Source organism: Melozone crissalis, unplaced genomic scaffold, assembly GCF_028551555.1.
Source record: "Melozone crissalis strain CALT ecotype California unplaced genomic scaffold, PUWL_Pcris_2 ptg000063l_1, whole genome shotgun sequence".
Taxonomy (NCBI): domain Eukaryota; kingdom Metazoa; phylum Chordata; class Aves; order Passeriformes; family Passerellidae; genus Melozone; species Melozone crissalis.
Window position 1 is genome coordinate 2,584,191 of NW_026535841.1, and position 16,479 is coordinate 2,600,669.

General features: G+C 54.0%; 1 protein-coding gene across 6 annotated transcripts in view; it reads right to left on the minus strand.

Annotated features, from left to right (window-relative positions):
• OSBP2 (oxysterol binding protein 2) overlaps positions 1–16,479 on the minus strand; it is a 105,191-nt gene that overhangs the window by 37,663 nt on the left and 51,049 nt on the right. Inside the window, exon 1 of one of the 6 annotated variants that reach the window (XM_054288584.1) lies at positions 16,226–16,446. The exons of the other annotated variants lie outside the window; for them this stretch is intronic. Within the exon in view, the coding sequence (XP_054144559.1) occupies positions 16,226–16,304 (79 nt within the window). The 5' untranslated portion in view covers positions 16,305–16,446. Of the gene's footprint in view, positions 1–16,225; positions 16,447–16,479 lie in introns of those variants that run through there. 6 annotated transcript variants of the gene reach the window in all.

Consider the following 16,479-nt stretch of genomic DNA (forward strand, 5'->3'; position numbering starts at 1 on the left):
GAACCAATTCATAATATATATATAAATAATTATATAATTTTATTTATACACATATATATCTCTATATCTCTATATCTCTATATCTCTCTATATATATATCTCTATATCTATATATATATCTATATATCTATATATCTATATATCTATATATATATATATATATATATATATATATATATCTATCTCAAGTGACATTATTTCTTGCAATTATCTCAAATCAAAGAATGGGAAGAGGGAAACCCAATGGCACAGCTCCAGTCAAATAAATCAGAGCAGCTGAAAGCAGGAATGATCACGCAGAGCACCCAAACCTCCTCACTGCCATTCCCAAGGTGGAGCTCTGGCTCTGAAGATGCTTCCATCTTTCTCCTGGGAGCTCCCAGGAAAGCTGACCAAATCCCAAATCCACAGAAACATGAATCCTTCTGTCTCCTGCAGCAAGCAGCAGCCACTCAGATCTGCACCAGCTTTGGAGCAGCAGCCCCAGATCCCAGTGCAGGAGCCCTGCTCCCACCAGACCATCCCCAGCAGCTCCCCAGCATCCCTAGCAGCTCTCCAGCATCCCCAGCACCTCCAGCATCCCCCCAGCTGTACAGCAGGACAAACTGCCACAGGAATGCTGTGACACAGCACAGCACAGGGCTCTGGGATCCCCTCACTCCCCCCTCAGGGCTGCTGTCAGGGAAGCTGCTTTGAATCAAGGATCATTTAGGAAAAGACCTTCAAGACCAGCATGTCCAGCCTGTGACCAACCCTTGCCCATGTCACACCAAATCCTGCAGTTACAGCTGGAGATTATCACCAAGGGCTGGAGGAGAGAGCTGCACAAATATTTCAATATTTCTCCTATTGCTGACGAAGAAGGATTCAGTCAGCCAGAAAGGTGGAAGAGCAGGGAGCCTCTGCCTGCAGGTCTCTGCCTGGAGCCCAGCCAAACACCACAGCTTTGGGGATCCTGCCCTTATTGCAGCTTTTGGATCAGCTCAGACAGGGAAAAAATGATTGGGCTTTGCTAAGGCTGGGAAAACACCCTGAAGGTCAGGAAAGACCCACACAGAGAGTCAATCCAGGGCTCCTCATTCCAGGATGGAGCACAGGGGATTTGCAGAAACCTAAGTGGAGTGGGCTCAGCAAAATCAGAGCACTGAGACTTCAATCTGAATGGGGGGGTCCCAGCAGCACCCACTGAGGGTCACAGAACCTCCTGGAGGCTGCAAAAACACAAATTCCTCAATACCTGGGAGGATTTAGGAGAGGGAAGAGGGAGAGAGGGGAAACACGACTCGCACAGGGTGATGGTGAGGGACACCCAGCAGAATCCAACTGAAACATTTTCCAGCACAGCCCAGGAGGAGTTTAGTGATGGCTTTGAAGGGGATTCCAAACATGCAGGGAATGAGCAGGAACCAAAAGAGGGGAATTGAGGACTGGCTGAGGTGGAGGATGCTCAGGGGCTGGAGCGTGTCCAGGGCAGGGAACGGAGCTGGGCAGGGGCTCAGCCTGGAGCAAAGGAGGCTCAGGGGGCCCTTGTGGCTCTGCACAGCTCCTGACAGGAGGGGACAGCCGGGGGGGTCGGGCTGTGCTCCAGGGAACAGGGACAGGAGCAGAGGGAACGGCCTCAGCTGGGCCAGGGTGGGTTTTGGGATAATTCCTTCATGGAAAGGGTGGTCAGGGTGGCACAGCAGCCCAGGGCAGTGCTGGAGTCCCCATCCCTACAGGGACTGAACAGCTGTGGGGATGTCACACCTGGGGACAGGGATCAGTGGTGGGCTTGGCAGTGCTGGGGAATGGTTGGACTCGACCATCTCAGACAACTTTTCCAACCTCAATGATTCTGGGGTTCTATTCCAATGCTCCGTCTCTGGATTCTGCCCTCACTCCTTTCCCCCAGTTTGGTCCTTTTGGATCCTCAGCTCCCAGCAGCTCCTAAATCCCATTAATCCCCAAACCAACATCCCCCAGCTGGGCAGGGCCAAAGTGGATCAGGACCGTGTCCAGGAGCAGCACAAAGCCTGGAGGCCCTGCAGGAGCCAGGGAGGGCTCCCTGCTCCTCCCCACAGGCAGCACACACAGAGTGCTGCCATCCCTGGCTTCCAGCCCCCAGCACACCCTGTCCCTGCACAGGGAAGGGCTCAGGGATGGATCCCCTCTCTCCACACAGGTGCTCCCAGCCACCCTCACCTGCGCTCCATGGAACCAAGCTCCCCCCGAGAGCCCCAAACCCTCAGGGGTGGCAGGGGGCTCCCAGTGCCATGCTGGGATGCAGGTGGCCCTTGGGAAGCAGCACATCCCTGGCTCAGGAGCTTCACCCCAGCTCACCCTGCTGCTCCTCATGAAAGGCAGGCATTCAGCAGGAATTCCTGTCGCTCTTCCCCAGGGAACAAAAGCTCCTCAAGAAAACAAACATGAAAGGCTGGCAGGAAAAATTTGACAACAAATTGCCAGGTTCCTCTGGCTGCTGTGCTGTGGATGAGGCAGCCCAGCCTCCACAGCATCCTCCTAAGGATTCCTGCACTCCCAGTGTGCTCTGGAGATTTCCCTGGGCTCACCAGTGGCACAGAGGGACTATTCATGATTTGAATTCATCCCCCTCTCCATCCTGCAGCCAAGCTTTGCCCCTGCCAGCACCTCCAGGACCAGAGCAGTGGATCTAGGCTGAGCACAGTGAGCAGCCATCACCACCCAGCTCCAACCCCAACCCTCTTCCCTGTGCCACCACACAAGTGTGGCACAGCAGGGCTGGCCCCAGGCACTGCAGTAACCCACATAACACCCTCCTCCTCCTCCTCCTCCTCCTCCTCCTCCCGCCCTCGCTCCAGCAATGCTCCACAAATGCAGTTGCTGTTTCCCGCTCTGCTCACGATGCACTCGGGGAACATCTGCAAACTCAGGCTCAAATCCCAGAGACACAAACCACAGCAGCTTCCCATAAATCCAGGAGCACTCCAGGCTGGTATTTGCCACCTCCATCCCCAAAGCCCAGCGCTCCCCGAGCCCAGCCCTGCTGCTTTGTTTGGACTGGGAGCAGCTGGGCTGGCTGTGGTTTGTAGGGCACGGGCACGCAGGGTTGCTATAGGAACAGCAGCCTCACCGTAAGCTGGGCAGATTATTTTTGGAGCTGTGATGCAATTTAATCTATGGAAAATGGATCGGCAGCCATGGCCATAAGCCTCCTCGGGCTGGTTTCTCAAACACAAACCTCAGTGCCTGGAGCAGAGCCACCAAGGCAGAGCTCCCTTTCCTCCCCTTTTTCCATCCTGAAATCTTCCCTCATTGCCTGCAATTCCTCCAGAGCTGGGGGGAAAGCTGCTGGCTGGAGGCACAACACCAGAGCATCCCCATGCTCTGGGGACACACTGGGGACACATTGGGACTTTGCAGTGCAGTCCATGGGGATCCCAGGGACAGGGATCCCAAGGGAGGCACTGCCACACAGAGCTCCCACCCCAAAACCATCAGGGAGCAATCCCAGGGGGCTGCTGCTCATGCTGGGCTGCTCCAGTGCTGCCTGTGGATGAGCAGAGCTGGGAAGAACCTTTTCAAACCAGCAGGAGGGGAAGGGATTGAAAGGTTCAGCATTAGACCTTTTATTCCAAAATTCCCAAACTGCATCCAGAGTCTGGCTGTGATGTCTCCAGCCCAAAACACCACAGCTCCTCAGCCCCACACCATGCCTGGGGCAGGCAGTTCCTCCCTGCTTATCCTCCTCTCCAAGGCCAGCACAGCTCTACATCCCTCACCTTCCTCCATCCCTCACCTTCCTCCAAATCTCACCTTCCTCCATCCCTTACCCTCCCTCTCCCTGGGAGTGGAAAACTCTCCCTTCCCAAGCACCCTCATTTCCAGCAGCAGCCCTTGTCCCTCCTGCATCACTGTGAATCTCTTCCCAAGAGATTCCTGCAAGCCTGAGCTGCTTTCCCACCACTGCACCAGAGCCTCTGGAGCCTCCCAAGGCAGGGCTGGCCCTGGGCTGGGAATTAAACCCAGCTTTCTCCTGGAATGAGCTGATTGGGTGTTGGAAGTGCAGGATCAATACTGCAGGAGTGAAGTCAAGGATCCCAGAGCAGAGATCCCTGAGTGCTGCCCACAGGGAAAGCTCTGGTGGGACAGAGGAACGCTGATGGCTTTAATTCCAACAGCATTCCTGGGATGCCCCAAAGGCACCAGAGACCACAGCAGTGACAAGGGGGAATCTCAGCAGCTGATTCCCCATGGGCAGCAGGACCTGCACAGCTGCCAGGGGAGCTGAGCTTGGAAGCCTCAGAGCCCCAGCCTGGCTGTTCCCAGTCCTGGAACGAGCTGCCTTCAGGCCTGGATGGTCCCACCACCAGCACAGCATGGATTATGCCTCCATTCCCAGTTCCCCCTCTTGTGCACTTTCTCCTGCCTTTTCCCACACTTGTCTGGGAGTTTTGGATCTAAAAGTATGAAAAGTATCCCACTGACTGGGAAAAGCCTTTTCTCCTCCCACAGACAGAGGGGAAGATGTCCATGAGGATCAGCCAGCAGCAAATCCTGCAGCCATCCCAGCTGAAACTCCAAGCTCCTTCTCCTCACAGCAAACCCACAGACATCAATCCCACCTCCTTTCCAGATTCCCCATTTATCCCAGCCCCAAGCAAGGGAATGATTCAGAAGCAGCAGCCCTTCCTGTGTGGAATTATCCTGATCTCTGGGATCTGCTGCTCACCCGTCATTGCTGAGGCAGAGCAATTTCCAGCCTGGCTCTGGCAGACACAGCTGCTTTCATCACTTTTAATCGCTATGAATATTAAATGGAGCAGGGATCTATATTTAATAGCCTGGCCCGGCTGCCAGGGAGATGGATGAGGTTTATAGCAGCTGCAGATGCAGGAACAGGCGGAATTTTGGTGGTTAGAAAGAATTACACTGAGAATTAATCATCAAAATAGTAGGGGAAATAATCATTCATAAATCATTCCAAATCCGGGTGATCGCTCAGCAATTGCCACCAACCTGCCAGGGCTGGGCCTTCTCCCCACTAATGCAAAGGGAAATGGGAGCAGGCAAATGGGAACCTAAAAATAGGGAAAAGTGGCTGCTCCTGACAAGCTGGGACACACCCCAAAGTCACATCCAGTGGGAGCAGGAAGGGAGGCCCAGATGGAGATGGGGCTCCAGAGAGCAAAGCCAGAAATCAAAGGCCACTGCTCCTGGGGTGCTCACCTGGAGAGGAGAAGGCTCCAGGGAGAGCTCAGAGCCCCTTGCAGGGCCTGAAGGGGCTCCAGGAGAGCTGGAGAGGGACTGGGGACAAGGGATGGAGGGACAGGACACAGGGAATGGCTCCCAGTGCCAGAGGGCAGGGATGGATGGGATATTGGGAATTGGGAATTGTTCCCTGGCAGGGTGGGCAGGCCCTGGCACAGGGTGCCCAGAGCAGCTGGGGCTGCCCCTGGATCCCTGGCAGTGCCCAAGGCCAGGCTGGACATTGGGACACCCTGGGACAGTGGGAGGCGTCCCTGCCCATGGCAGGGGTGGAAGGAGATGAGCTTTAAGCCCATCCAGCCCAAAGCATTCCATGGTTCTATGAAAATAAGCAGGATACAGAAATGGGCAGTGGGAAAGCACAAAGTATCTCCATTCCCATCACTGCAGCAATCCCAGCCTGGCCATTGAACATTTTATTGCTGCAATTACAAAATGATGATGCTCCTGGTCAATGATTCTGAGCAGCACAGGCTGCACTTTGGCTGGACTGCACTCCTGCACTTCCCAGCACAAATGGGGTTTTCCCAACACCCAAAGAACCCCAATAAGATGAAATTCAGGCTACAGAGTCACACAGATTCAGTTAAAAACACAGCAAAAGGCAGGGTTTGAACTACAAATAGGATGGACACACTGAGGAAATGGAGGTGAAATGGGATGTGATCAAACCAAGACTCCACATGGCTTCAGTGGAGACCCAACCCAAGAGGCAGCCCTGGAGCCTCTGGTCATGGCTGCTCCTAAAAACACACAAATCCCAATGGAACTTGGAAAAGTAAGCTACAAGAGCAGATTAATTCAGGGTTATACAAACAGAGAAGGCAAATTTGAGACATGAGATGACTTCTGCTAAGTCCTCACCAGCCCAAGGTTGGTTTGGGATCCTGCATTCCCTGAGTGTCCCAGGAAAGGACATCCCTGATGGCACTGGGGCTGGGAAATACATTCCAGAGGGACAGGGACTGAAGGACAGGGTTGGGCAGAAGTGGGAGAAGTCAACTGGAGTATTTTGACAATCCACAAGGAACAACTCCAGATACTCAGGAAGCAAAGCTGGAAAAGGGAGCAGCTACAGAGGGGCAGCTGTGAAACAGAGCCCTGAGGGGGGAGAGCATTGTCCCTGTGTCCCTGAGTGCTGGAGCGTGTCCAGGGCAGGGAACGGAGCTGGGAAGGGGCTGGAGCCCCAGGAGAGGCTGAGGGAGCTGGGCAGGGGCTCAGCCTGGAGCAAAGGAGGCTCAGGGGGCCCTTGTGGCTCTGCACAGCTCCTGACAGGAGGGGACAGCCGGGGGGGTCGGGCTGTGCTCCAGGGAACAGCGACAGGAGCAGAGGGAACGGCCTCAGCCTGGGCCAGGGCAGCGCAGGGGGGATTTTGGTAACATTTTTAATCACTGAAAGGGTGGTCAGGCGCTGACACAGCTGCCCAGGGCAGTGCTGGATCCCCATTCCTGCAGGGATTTAACAGCTGTGTGGATGTGACACCTGGGGGGGGACATGGGGCAGTGGTGGCCTTGGCAGTCCTAGGGGAACAGATGGACTTGATGCTCTCAGGGGGCTTTTCCAACTTAAAAACCATTCTGTGACTCTATAAATACATATAAATATATATATGTATGTATGTATGTATCTATGCATGTGGGCTGAAGCACAGGCAGGCATCAGTGCTGCTTCACAAATCTTCCCAGTGGATTTTTCTTCTCAATCCTTCCAAAACTCTCCTCAGGAGGAGCCAAGAAGCTTTGCAAGATGCCACTTTGCTGGCTTTTGGAGGAGGTGGAGGATTGGTGGCTGTTTTTTTGCTCTGCCTTTTGCCTACAACGCTCTGTTCCCTGTTCCCAAAGGGATAAGGAGTTGGGAGCCCTATGGAAAAGTACAGACCCAATCCTGAAAGCTCCTGAGCAGGGATCTGAGGGGCAGAGCTGGCAGGGAACACAGCAGGAGATCCAATGCTGATGCTTTTGTGGGAGCACCGGAGAGTCACAGTGAGTGCTGCTGGACAGGCCCAATGTCCCTCCGGTCCCCTGAGGGCACTTGTGAATAGCAATGAGCAAAAACACGGAGGGGAAGGAGTGATTACAGGGAAATAACGGCTCATTAGCAGATAATTGGGGGCTCAGCAGCGCAGCTCATTGCCAGGAAAGAAAATTTAAAAAAAAAATTAAAATAATGGCTTGATAAAAATAGAAACTTTTTCATTCTGCAGCTCGGAACAGCAGCGACACACCAAGTGCTGAACTCCAGGAGCAGTGTGGGTGCAGAGCTGGGGCAGGGACAGGGACTGCCAGGAACAGCCCAGGGATCCCAGCAGGTCCTGCCAGGGCCCAAAGGAGCTCCAGGAGAGCTGGAGAGGGACTGGGGACAAGGGATGGAGGGACAGGACACAGGGAATGGCTCCCAGTGTCAGAGGGCAGGGCTGGATGGGATATTGGGAATTGGGAATTGTTCCCTGGCAGGGTGGGCAGGCCCTGGCACAGGGTGCCCAGAGCAGCTGGGGCTGCCCCTGGATCCCTGGCAGTGCCCAAGGCCAGGCTGGACACTGGGGCTTGGTGGAAGGGGTGGCACTGGATGGGCTTTAAGGTCCTTCCCCACCCAAGCCATGCCCTGGCTGGGAGCTGTGGTGACCTTGCAGGAGGCATTTTATCACTCCAAAATCCTGCAGTCAGCCTGGATATCCAGTTACCCTCCCCAGCACCCCTCCCAAAGCTGCCTGTGAAAGCATTTCCCATCCCTGGGTAGATCCATATCAGCAGGACAGAGGCACAGACCTCTGTGTCTCTTCCTGAGCCTCTGAAACATCCACATCCAGCTCAACTTCTCCCATTTGCCCTTCACCACACCAGCCCTGCTCTGTTTTCTCTGTGCCCCCTGAATTCCCAGCCCACACCTGACCCAAGGCATCCCAGCAGGGAGTTCTTGCCCTGCCTGCAGCTCCAGGACCATCTCCCAGGGAATATTTCTTTAGCCCACGGACACAAGTGGCATCATAAATAATTCAGTCACTTGTTCTTGTCCAAAGCACGCCAGAAAATGTACAAAACTTGTTCATTAATTGTTTCTGTTCCTTTAGTCACTGAATCCTTCAGTATCCAGTGATTCCTACAGATTTGCATCACTCCCCCTCATTGAAATGGAGCAGCTGCCACAGCCTGGTGGCACCATGAGCTTGGGGACAAGAAGTCCCTGAGTCCCTGAAGGGGTGACAGGTGGGAACAGGACACAGGGCCAGGCACAAGCAGCTTCCTTAGCCAGGAACAACTCCAGAAAAGGGCAGAAATAACTAAAATTCCAATATTTTGGAGGAAATGAGGTATTTTCAGTGCAGATACTCACAGAAGTGACCAGTGTGACAGCTGGGGGGTGACACCCTGTGTCGCTGACATCTTTTATGAAAAATCCTTTCCTTAGGAGTTTTCCTCCTGAGAAGCTGAAAGGCCCCAGGAACAAAATGTAAACAATGGTTATCTGCTGCTGTGGAATGCAACAGGTGCATCTGTGATTGGTCCCATGTGGTTGTTTCTAATTAATGGCCAATCACAGGGAGCTGGCTCAGACAGAGAGCCCGAGCCACAAACCTCTGTTATCATTCCTTCCTATTCTGTTCTTAGCCAGCCTTCTGATGAAACCTTTTCTTCTACTCTTTTAGTATAGTTTTAACGTAATACATATCATAAAATAATAAATCAAGCCTTCTGAAACATGGAGTCAGATCCTCCTCTCTTCCCTCAACCTGAGACCCCTGTGAACACCATCACAGCCCTGCTCTTCCACAGGGCACAGCAAACCCTGGCACAGCAAACCCTGGCACGCTGCTACTGACACCATGGCAGGTCTTGGATGTCTCCTCCTGCATCACTGGACATCCATTTTTTATGATGCTTGAACATTTTCCAGCCCCAGGTCCATCTCCAATGTCAGCAGGGCGAGGAGGGGAGCTCACAGATGGGCTGGCCTCTGCCCTGCCATCCATCAGGGAGGGAGGCTTGGAGAGCTCCCAGGATCCCTGGGGATAACACCATCCTTGGGGTAGTCAGGACCACTCCCAGGGGCTCACCACAGTGAATCCAGCCCAGATTCATTTATGGTTTTTTCTGGAAGTCTCCCATCAGCAGGGAACACAGATCCTGCCCCAGGCTCCCTCCAGCTCGTGGAAAGCAGTGGGAGATGTGCAAAGGACACTGCTACACTCCTGTCAGCTCCCTCCTTGCTCACTGACCCTGGAACAAGGAGATGACAAGGGCTTCACTCCCAGGGAGGGGGAGGCAGGGAAGGGACAGGGCTGGCTCTGTCCCTGTCACACCCACGGCTCTGCAGGATCACAGGGGAACAGCCAAACCCAGCAGCAGCAGCAGAACAACAGAGGGATGGTGTGGTCGGACACAGGCAGCCCAACCCAAACCCAGCTGGGCCACCCAGAGACGCTCAGAGAGCCCCTGAGCCTCCTTCTCCCAAATCCAGCAGCTGTCATGTCCCTTGCCTCGGGATCAGGGCTCAGCTCATCCCTGCAGGCCCCAAGCTCAGCAGGAACACCCAGGCTGAGGTGCAGCGAGGCCACCGAGACACAGACACCTCCTGATGGGCACTGAGCCCCTCCTGAGCCGGCAGGGCTCAGCTTACCCGGGGTAACAGGATCCAGGGGTGTCAGGTGGCCCCCCTGCTCCATTCCCCAAGGTCAGGACACGCCAAAGGCACAGCTCACACGGGCAGGAGCTGGGAGCCTCCCAGCCCCCCTGCTCTGCCAAGGCTCAGGGGGGATGGGGAGGATGGCAGCAGGGCAGCAGCAGCCCCAGAAAGGCTCCCAGCTTCCACCCCTTTTAATTTGGATTTCAATCCTGCTCCCTCTGAACCCACAGGCAGGGAAAGCCTCCAAACCCATCAAGTCCCAGCTGAGCCCAATCCCCAGCCCAAAGCACTGAGTGTCCTGTCCAGGCCTTCCTTGGACACCTCCAGGGATGGGCACTCCAAACCTCCCTGGGCAGCTGTGCCTGACTGCCCCTTCCATGAAGGAATTATCCCAAAATCCACCCTGAGCTGCCCTGGCCCAGCCTGAGGCCGTTCCCTCTGCTCCTGTCCCTGTTCCCTGGAGCACAGCCCGACCCCCCCGGCTGTCCCCTCCTGTCAGGAGCTGTGCAGAGCCACAAGGGCCCCCTGAGCCTCCTTTGCTCCAGGCTGAGCCCCTGCCCAGCTCCCTCAGCCTCTCCTGGGGCTCCAGCCCCTTCCCAGCTCCGTTCCCTGCCCTGGACACGCTCCAGCCCCTCCAGGTCTCTCCTGTCAGGAGGGTCCCAGAGCTGCCCCAGCCCTGGAGGTGCCCCAGCAGTGCCGGCTCAGGGCACGGGCACTGCCCTGCTCCTGCTGCCACCCCAGGGTGACACAGCCCAGCTGTCCTTGGCCTCTGGCACACCTGGGCACATCTGGGCTCGTGTCCAGCCACTGCCACCAGCACCTCCACAGTTTTCCCACCAGCAGCTTTCCAGCCCCTCTGTCCCCAGGTCACCTCCCCTGCAAGGACAGGTCACTTCATGGGTGTCACAGGGTAACAAACCAGTCCCCAAGGCCAGGGCACTGTCACACATCCCAGGTTAGAGCAGGAAGTCACAGTTCAGTGCCTGTGGTGAGCCATGGACCATCCCACATGGGCCCCATGCCTGGCACCACCTCCTTTACAGCCCGGACAGCCCCAGGCCCCGCCTGGCTCAGTGCCTGCTGTGGGGGCACAGGGAATCCAGGTTTGATCCCTGCAGGAGGCACCAGCACAGCAGCACTGGCAGCTGCTCCAGCAGCAGGACACAGAGCAGGAGGGGCTGAGGCCAGGCCATGCACAGCAGGTCCTGGCAGTGATTCACTGCCAGAGCTCCTGGAACAGCCAATCCATCCCTGGAGTCTCTCAGCAGCTCGGCACAGACAGGGAGAAGGGCACACACTCCAGGAAGTGCTGTGCTGGCTGTCAGTGCACAGAGATCAGGGGAAAAGGGAAAAGACAAAGAAATCCACTCCTGCTGCAGGCAGGGCCTGTATTGCAGAGCTGTTTGATGGAGCTGGGAGCTCATCTCCCTTCCAATTCTAGAAGAGCATTTCTGGTGTCTAATTAACACCATCAGGCTGTCAGGATGGCCACTTCCTCCCTAATTACTGTGCTTTGTAATTAAGATACAGCTAATAAACTCCTGTTATTAGTGATTGCTGCTGATCAGCTCTGAGGTGCAGAGCAGCTCCTGCCTTGTGCCAGCACCAGGAGCTCCTGGGCATTGCATCCATGGCACAGAATGCCAGGATTATTTGGGTTGGGAAAGCCCTTTAAGGTCATTGAGTCCAACCATGAACCTCCAACACCTCCAGCCCACCCTAAACCCTGTCCCTGAACCATTTCCACGGCACCTGCACGTCCTGGGGATGCATCCTCTGCCAGCCAAGCCACAGCTGCTTGTGGGCAGGAATCCACCTTCACACTGCTGAAAATGAAAGGGAACAGGGCAGAGAGGGCATCTCTGGAAAGAAAATAAACATTCCCTGCCCTCAGCTTATGATCTGCTGCTTTGATGAGCACTGAGGGGTCCCTGCTGGGAAGGATGGGCTTGGCCAGCTCCAGGCACTGCCACTCCCTGATGGGCCCAGGGAGCTCCCCCAGGAGCTCATCCCAGTGAGAATCATGGAATAGGATCATGGAATAGAACCATGGAATAGAACCATGGAATGGAATCGTGGAATAGAATCATGGAATAGGATCATGGAATGGAACCATGGAATAGAACCATGGAATGGAATCATGGAATAGATCATGGAATAGGATCATGGAATTCCCTGAGCTGATCCCCAGGATTATCCATCCCAGTCCTGTCCCTGCCCAGAGCCCCAACAGCCCCACCCTGTCCATCCCTGGCAGTGCTGCCCAAAGGCTCCTGGAGCTCTGGCAGCCTCGGGGCCGTGCCCATTCCCTGGGCAGCCTGGGCAGTGCCAGGCAGGGTTTCCTTCCACTTCTCCCTGGACATCCCAGCTCACACCGAGCTCCCTGAGCTCCCACTTCTTGAAATGAAAGGATCCACAACATGAAACATCTCCAAACATCTCCATGGACATTCTTACATCGTTATTTCACCTGGAAAAACCACCCACAGCAAAGGACACCGGGCAGGGCCCCATGTCAATGCACCCTGAGTGACCCGTGACTCAGCCATGGAGAATCCAGGCTTTATTTTCAGCCAGGTGAATCCACCAGCCCTGATTACAGATTTTAAGTGCTTTCCACAAATAAATCAGCAGCCACCACTTCTAAAGCTGCAATAAAACACCTCCAGTTCCCCAGCAGCTCCAGCAGACACAGCCCCAGCCCAAACCCCAGACTCCTAACCGAGGAGCAGAACAAGCAGGATGCAGCCCACGGATTCAGCATCTCCCCATGCCAAAACTCTCAGGAAGGAGTTCCCCGCCTCAGAAACTTATAAATAAATCTGGATAAAGGCTGAACCAACACACCTGCTTTGGGAGCAGGATACAGACTGTCCATCACCACCTGTGCTTGGTCCTCCTGGAAATGTAATCCAGCTCATTCCTGAGCAGACTTTAAACACTCATTTCAATGGTTCCTAGCTGGGCCATGAAATAAATACACCCTGCATGTCTGTAGGGAGAAAAATGCATTTTTCCATCTCTTTTATGGTCCCCTCTGTGTGCTGAAGCCATGCAGCCCAGGATCTGAGCTTCCTTTGAGGATAATCATCCATGTCACCACCAAATATTAATGACAGGCTGCATTTGGGCATGGTAAGAAACCCAGCAACAAACACACGGCACGGAGCTGCAGAGGGAAATTCCTGATGGAAATGCCCTCTGAAAGCAGCAACAGCACTGCTTCTACTGGCAAGAGCTTCGAGATCCTCAAAATTAACTAATGATAAGCTAATTATCTTAATCTGTTAGCCATCCACAGACCTTTCTGTGCACAGCAAGTGAAGTGTCTGCACTCCGCTGTCTCCAAAGGCTTCAGCACCTCAGTCCTTCCTCCTTAATTTGGCCACAAAGCCAAAACCCAAGATCCCATCAGCTCTGACTGAAGCAGACCAGCCCCTGAACACACAAAAACATTGTGTCTGTATAATCAAAAGAGCACTGGCACAATTTGTGCCATCCCCTGGACCCCTGGCAGTGCCCAAGGCCAGGCTGGACAGGGCTTGGAGCACCCTGGGATGGTGGCAGGTGTCCCTGCCCATGGCAGGGGCTGGCACTTCAAGGACCCTTCCAACCCAATCATTCTGGGATATTGAATCATTCAACCCAAAGATTCAATAATTGGTTTTATCTTACAAGCACAAAAGGAACTCCTGAAGCCACCCAAGGCCTCCAGGCTGAGCTCCTCTGTTCCCAAGGAATCTCCTGCTGAGCACAGCCAGGCCCAGCTTTTCCCTGGGCTGCTCATTAAAACTCATCAGCATTTTAAACATAATTCAGACAGCTCCATTTGAGGAGATAAGTGGATTTAAGGACAAAATTTTGGTAGGGAAAAAAAAAAAATCACAGCATGAGGATTTCTAAACGAAAAGCAAAGCCACCCTGGGATGTATTTTCCCATCCAAAATATTGCATTTCCAATGGGGAATGTGCTTACCAGAGCAACACACTTTGCACATCACAGTTTTTACAGTAAATTGGTTTTAAAAGCCAACATTTTCCCAGCTTTGGGGTTCAGTTTGCTGTTAAAACATGACAAATATTTGCCTGTCATGTCCCAGGGCCAAAACCCTCTGGGTTTGTCAAATTTGCTCCACATGTGTGAAATGGATGTTCCCCCACCAGACAGGGAAAATTTTTCCATGCCACTGCAAAGCTTGCCTGAAATACCACCATAAAATGGGGGAAAGATGCTTTGGGGGCAGAAAAAGACCAGGCCAGCCATGGGAATACCCCAATCTCACCTCAGACACCCTCAAAACCTCTCCCTGGGTTCCTCCCTGCACTTCCCAAGCCCACTCCCCATTTCTCCAGGGCTCACCACTCACCTTCCCCAGATTTTCACACAAGACTGGTTTCAGCTTTTGATGAGAATAATTCTGGTTTGGGGCATTTTATTCTCCACTGAAGGCTTGTTATGTAAAGCTCTGTGCAGAACTCCTGGAACACGCATGTCCTTACGTCACCCAGCTGGAAAAACAGCTCGAGAAGGGAAGCAAAGGGAAGGGGACAATCTGGATTTGATAAAAAAGATTTTTTTTTTTCTTTTTGGTCATCTGAAGCTAGCTGTAAATCCTCAATTGCTTGAATTTTGATTTGACCTATTTGCATTCTTCCTTTCCTCGCCCTTTTCTGGGGGAAGGAAATTGCATTTAGATAAAACAATTTATTGTGAAGTGATGCTTGAGAGCAGGATGGGACAACAAGAGGGAGGGGAGTGACACAGGACCATGGGATCATGGCATGGGTTGGGTGGGAAGGGACCTTAGAGCCCAACCAGTGCCACCCCTGCCATGGCAGGGTCACCTCCCACTGCCCCAGGCTGCTCCAGCCCCAATGTCCAGCCTGGCCTTGGGCACTGCCAGGGATCCAGGGGCAGCCACAGCTGCTCTGGGCACCCTGTGCCAGGGCCTGCCCACCCTGCCAGGGAACAATTCCCAATTCCCAATATCCCATCCAGCCCTGCCCTCTGGCACTGGGAGCCATTCCCTGTGTCCTGCCATCATCCCAAACTACATCAAAGCAGCAACATTTGGATTTGACCATCACAAGGGCCCAGGTGTGAATCACCAGGTGCTCCCAGGTCCCTGCAGGCAGACCCTTGGAACCCTACAGGGATAGAAATAAAACAAGGGGTGTGATGAGCTGCCAGTACCCAGGTCCTTGGCAGTGCCCAAGGCCAGGCTGGACATTGGGGCTGGAGCAGCCTGGGACAGTGGGAGGTGTCCCTGCCATGGCAGGGGTGGCACTGGGTGGGCTCTAATGTCCCTTCCCACCCAAACCATGCCATGATCCCATGGTCCTGTGTCACTCCCCTCCCTCCTGTGGTCCTGTTCTGCTCTCAAGCATCACTTCACAATAAATTATTTTATCTAAATGCAATTTCCTTCCCCCAGAAAAGGGCGAGGAAAGGAAGAATGATCCTGCAAGTCCTCACTTCTCACCATCAGCCTTCACTGTCAGACACTGGACTTTGCTCAGCCCCTCCACTGATGAATCATGGAATGGGTTGGGCTGGGAATGACCTTAACGCCCACCCAGTGCCACCCCTGCCATGGCAGGGACACCTCCCACTGCCCCAGGCTGCTCCAACCTAGCCTGGAACACTCCCATGAATTGTCAGTGCTGCCATGAAGCAACACAAAAGCTGATCTGAAAGGCAGGACCCACCCCCAGCCTCTTCCTGCTTCATCCCACTGAGGAAAAAACACCAAAATGGGGATTTCTGTCCCAAAGCAGAGCAGATTTGGGCACAACATCCTCTATCCCATAAAGGACAGTGCTCCTGCACACCCAGCACTGGGAATCACCTGGAATGACACAGAGGGCAGGGACAGACAGGACATTTCAGTGCACACCCTAAACACAGCTCAGTGTTCCTGGAGAACAGCTCTGCCCCTCACCATGGCACGGGCAGGGAGCAGCACAGGACCAACACAGCCACGCTCTCATTTCATCTCAACTCAAAGGAATTTGCCTTAGAACTCAAAAAATACATCCTGACATCAAAAGGGACTGATTTACCCATGACAAACAGCCCAATACCCTGTGCAATTAAAGGTACCCGAACAGAACAAATTATCACCAAATTTAGAGGGGTTTTTTGAATTCAAACTGAGTTATTCTGGATTTTTTAAACACCTGATAAAGCAGGAGCCCCACGCTTTGTCCATCTCCAACCAAACCCAGCAGGGCTGTTAGCACACGATGCCTGCAGGGCAGATCCCCCACGTGCATTCCTGATATTTCTGGTATGGGGTTAAACATCTCCTCCCCAGCCCACCCCAGCAGAGCAGGGCAGCCCCAGGGATGCATCCAGGACGCCGGGAAGGCCACTAACCCTTGTGGAATTTATTCAGACAGCCGGCGTTGCAGAAGGAGCGCAGCGATCCTGTCTCCCAGCAGCCCCTACCCTTCATCCCCACCGCGGGATGGCTCTGCCGAGGCTGCCACGATTCCTACATGGCTGCGAGCCCGGGGAGGCAGGAAAACCCCCAGGGATGGAGGGATGGCCCAGGGCAATGTCCTTATCCCAGTGCCACACTTCCCGTCATCCATCCATCCATGCCCAGCACATGCCGCTAGCAGGGCACT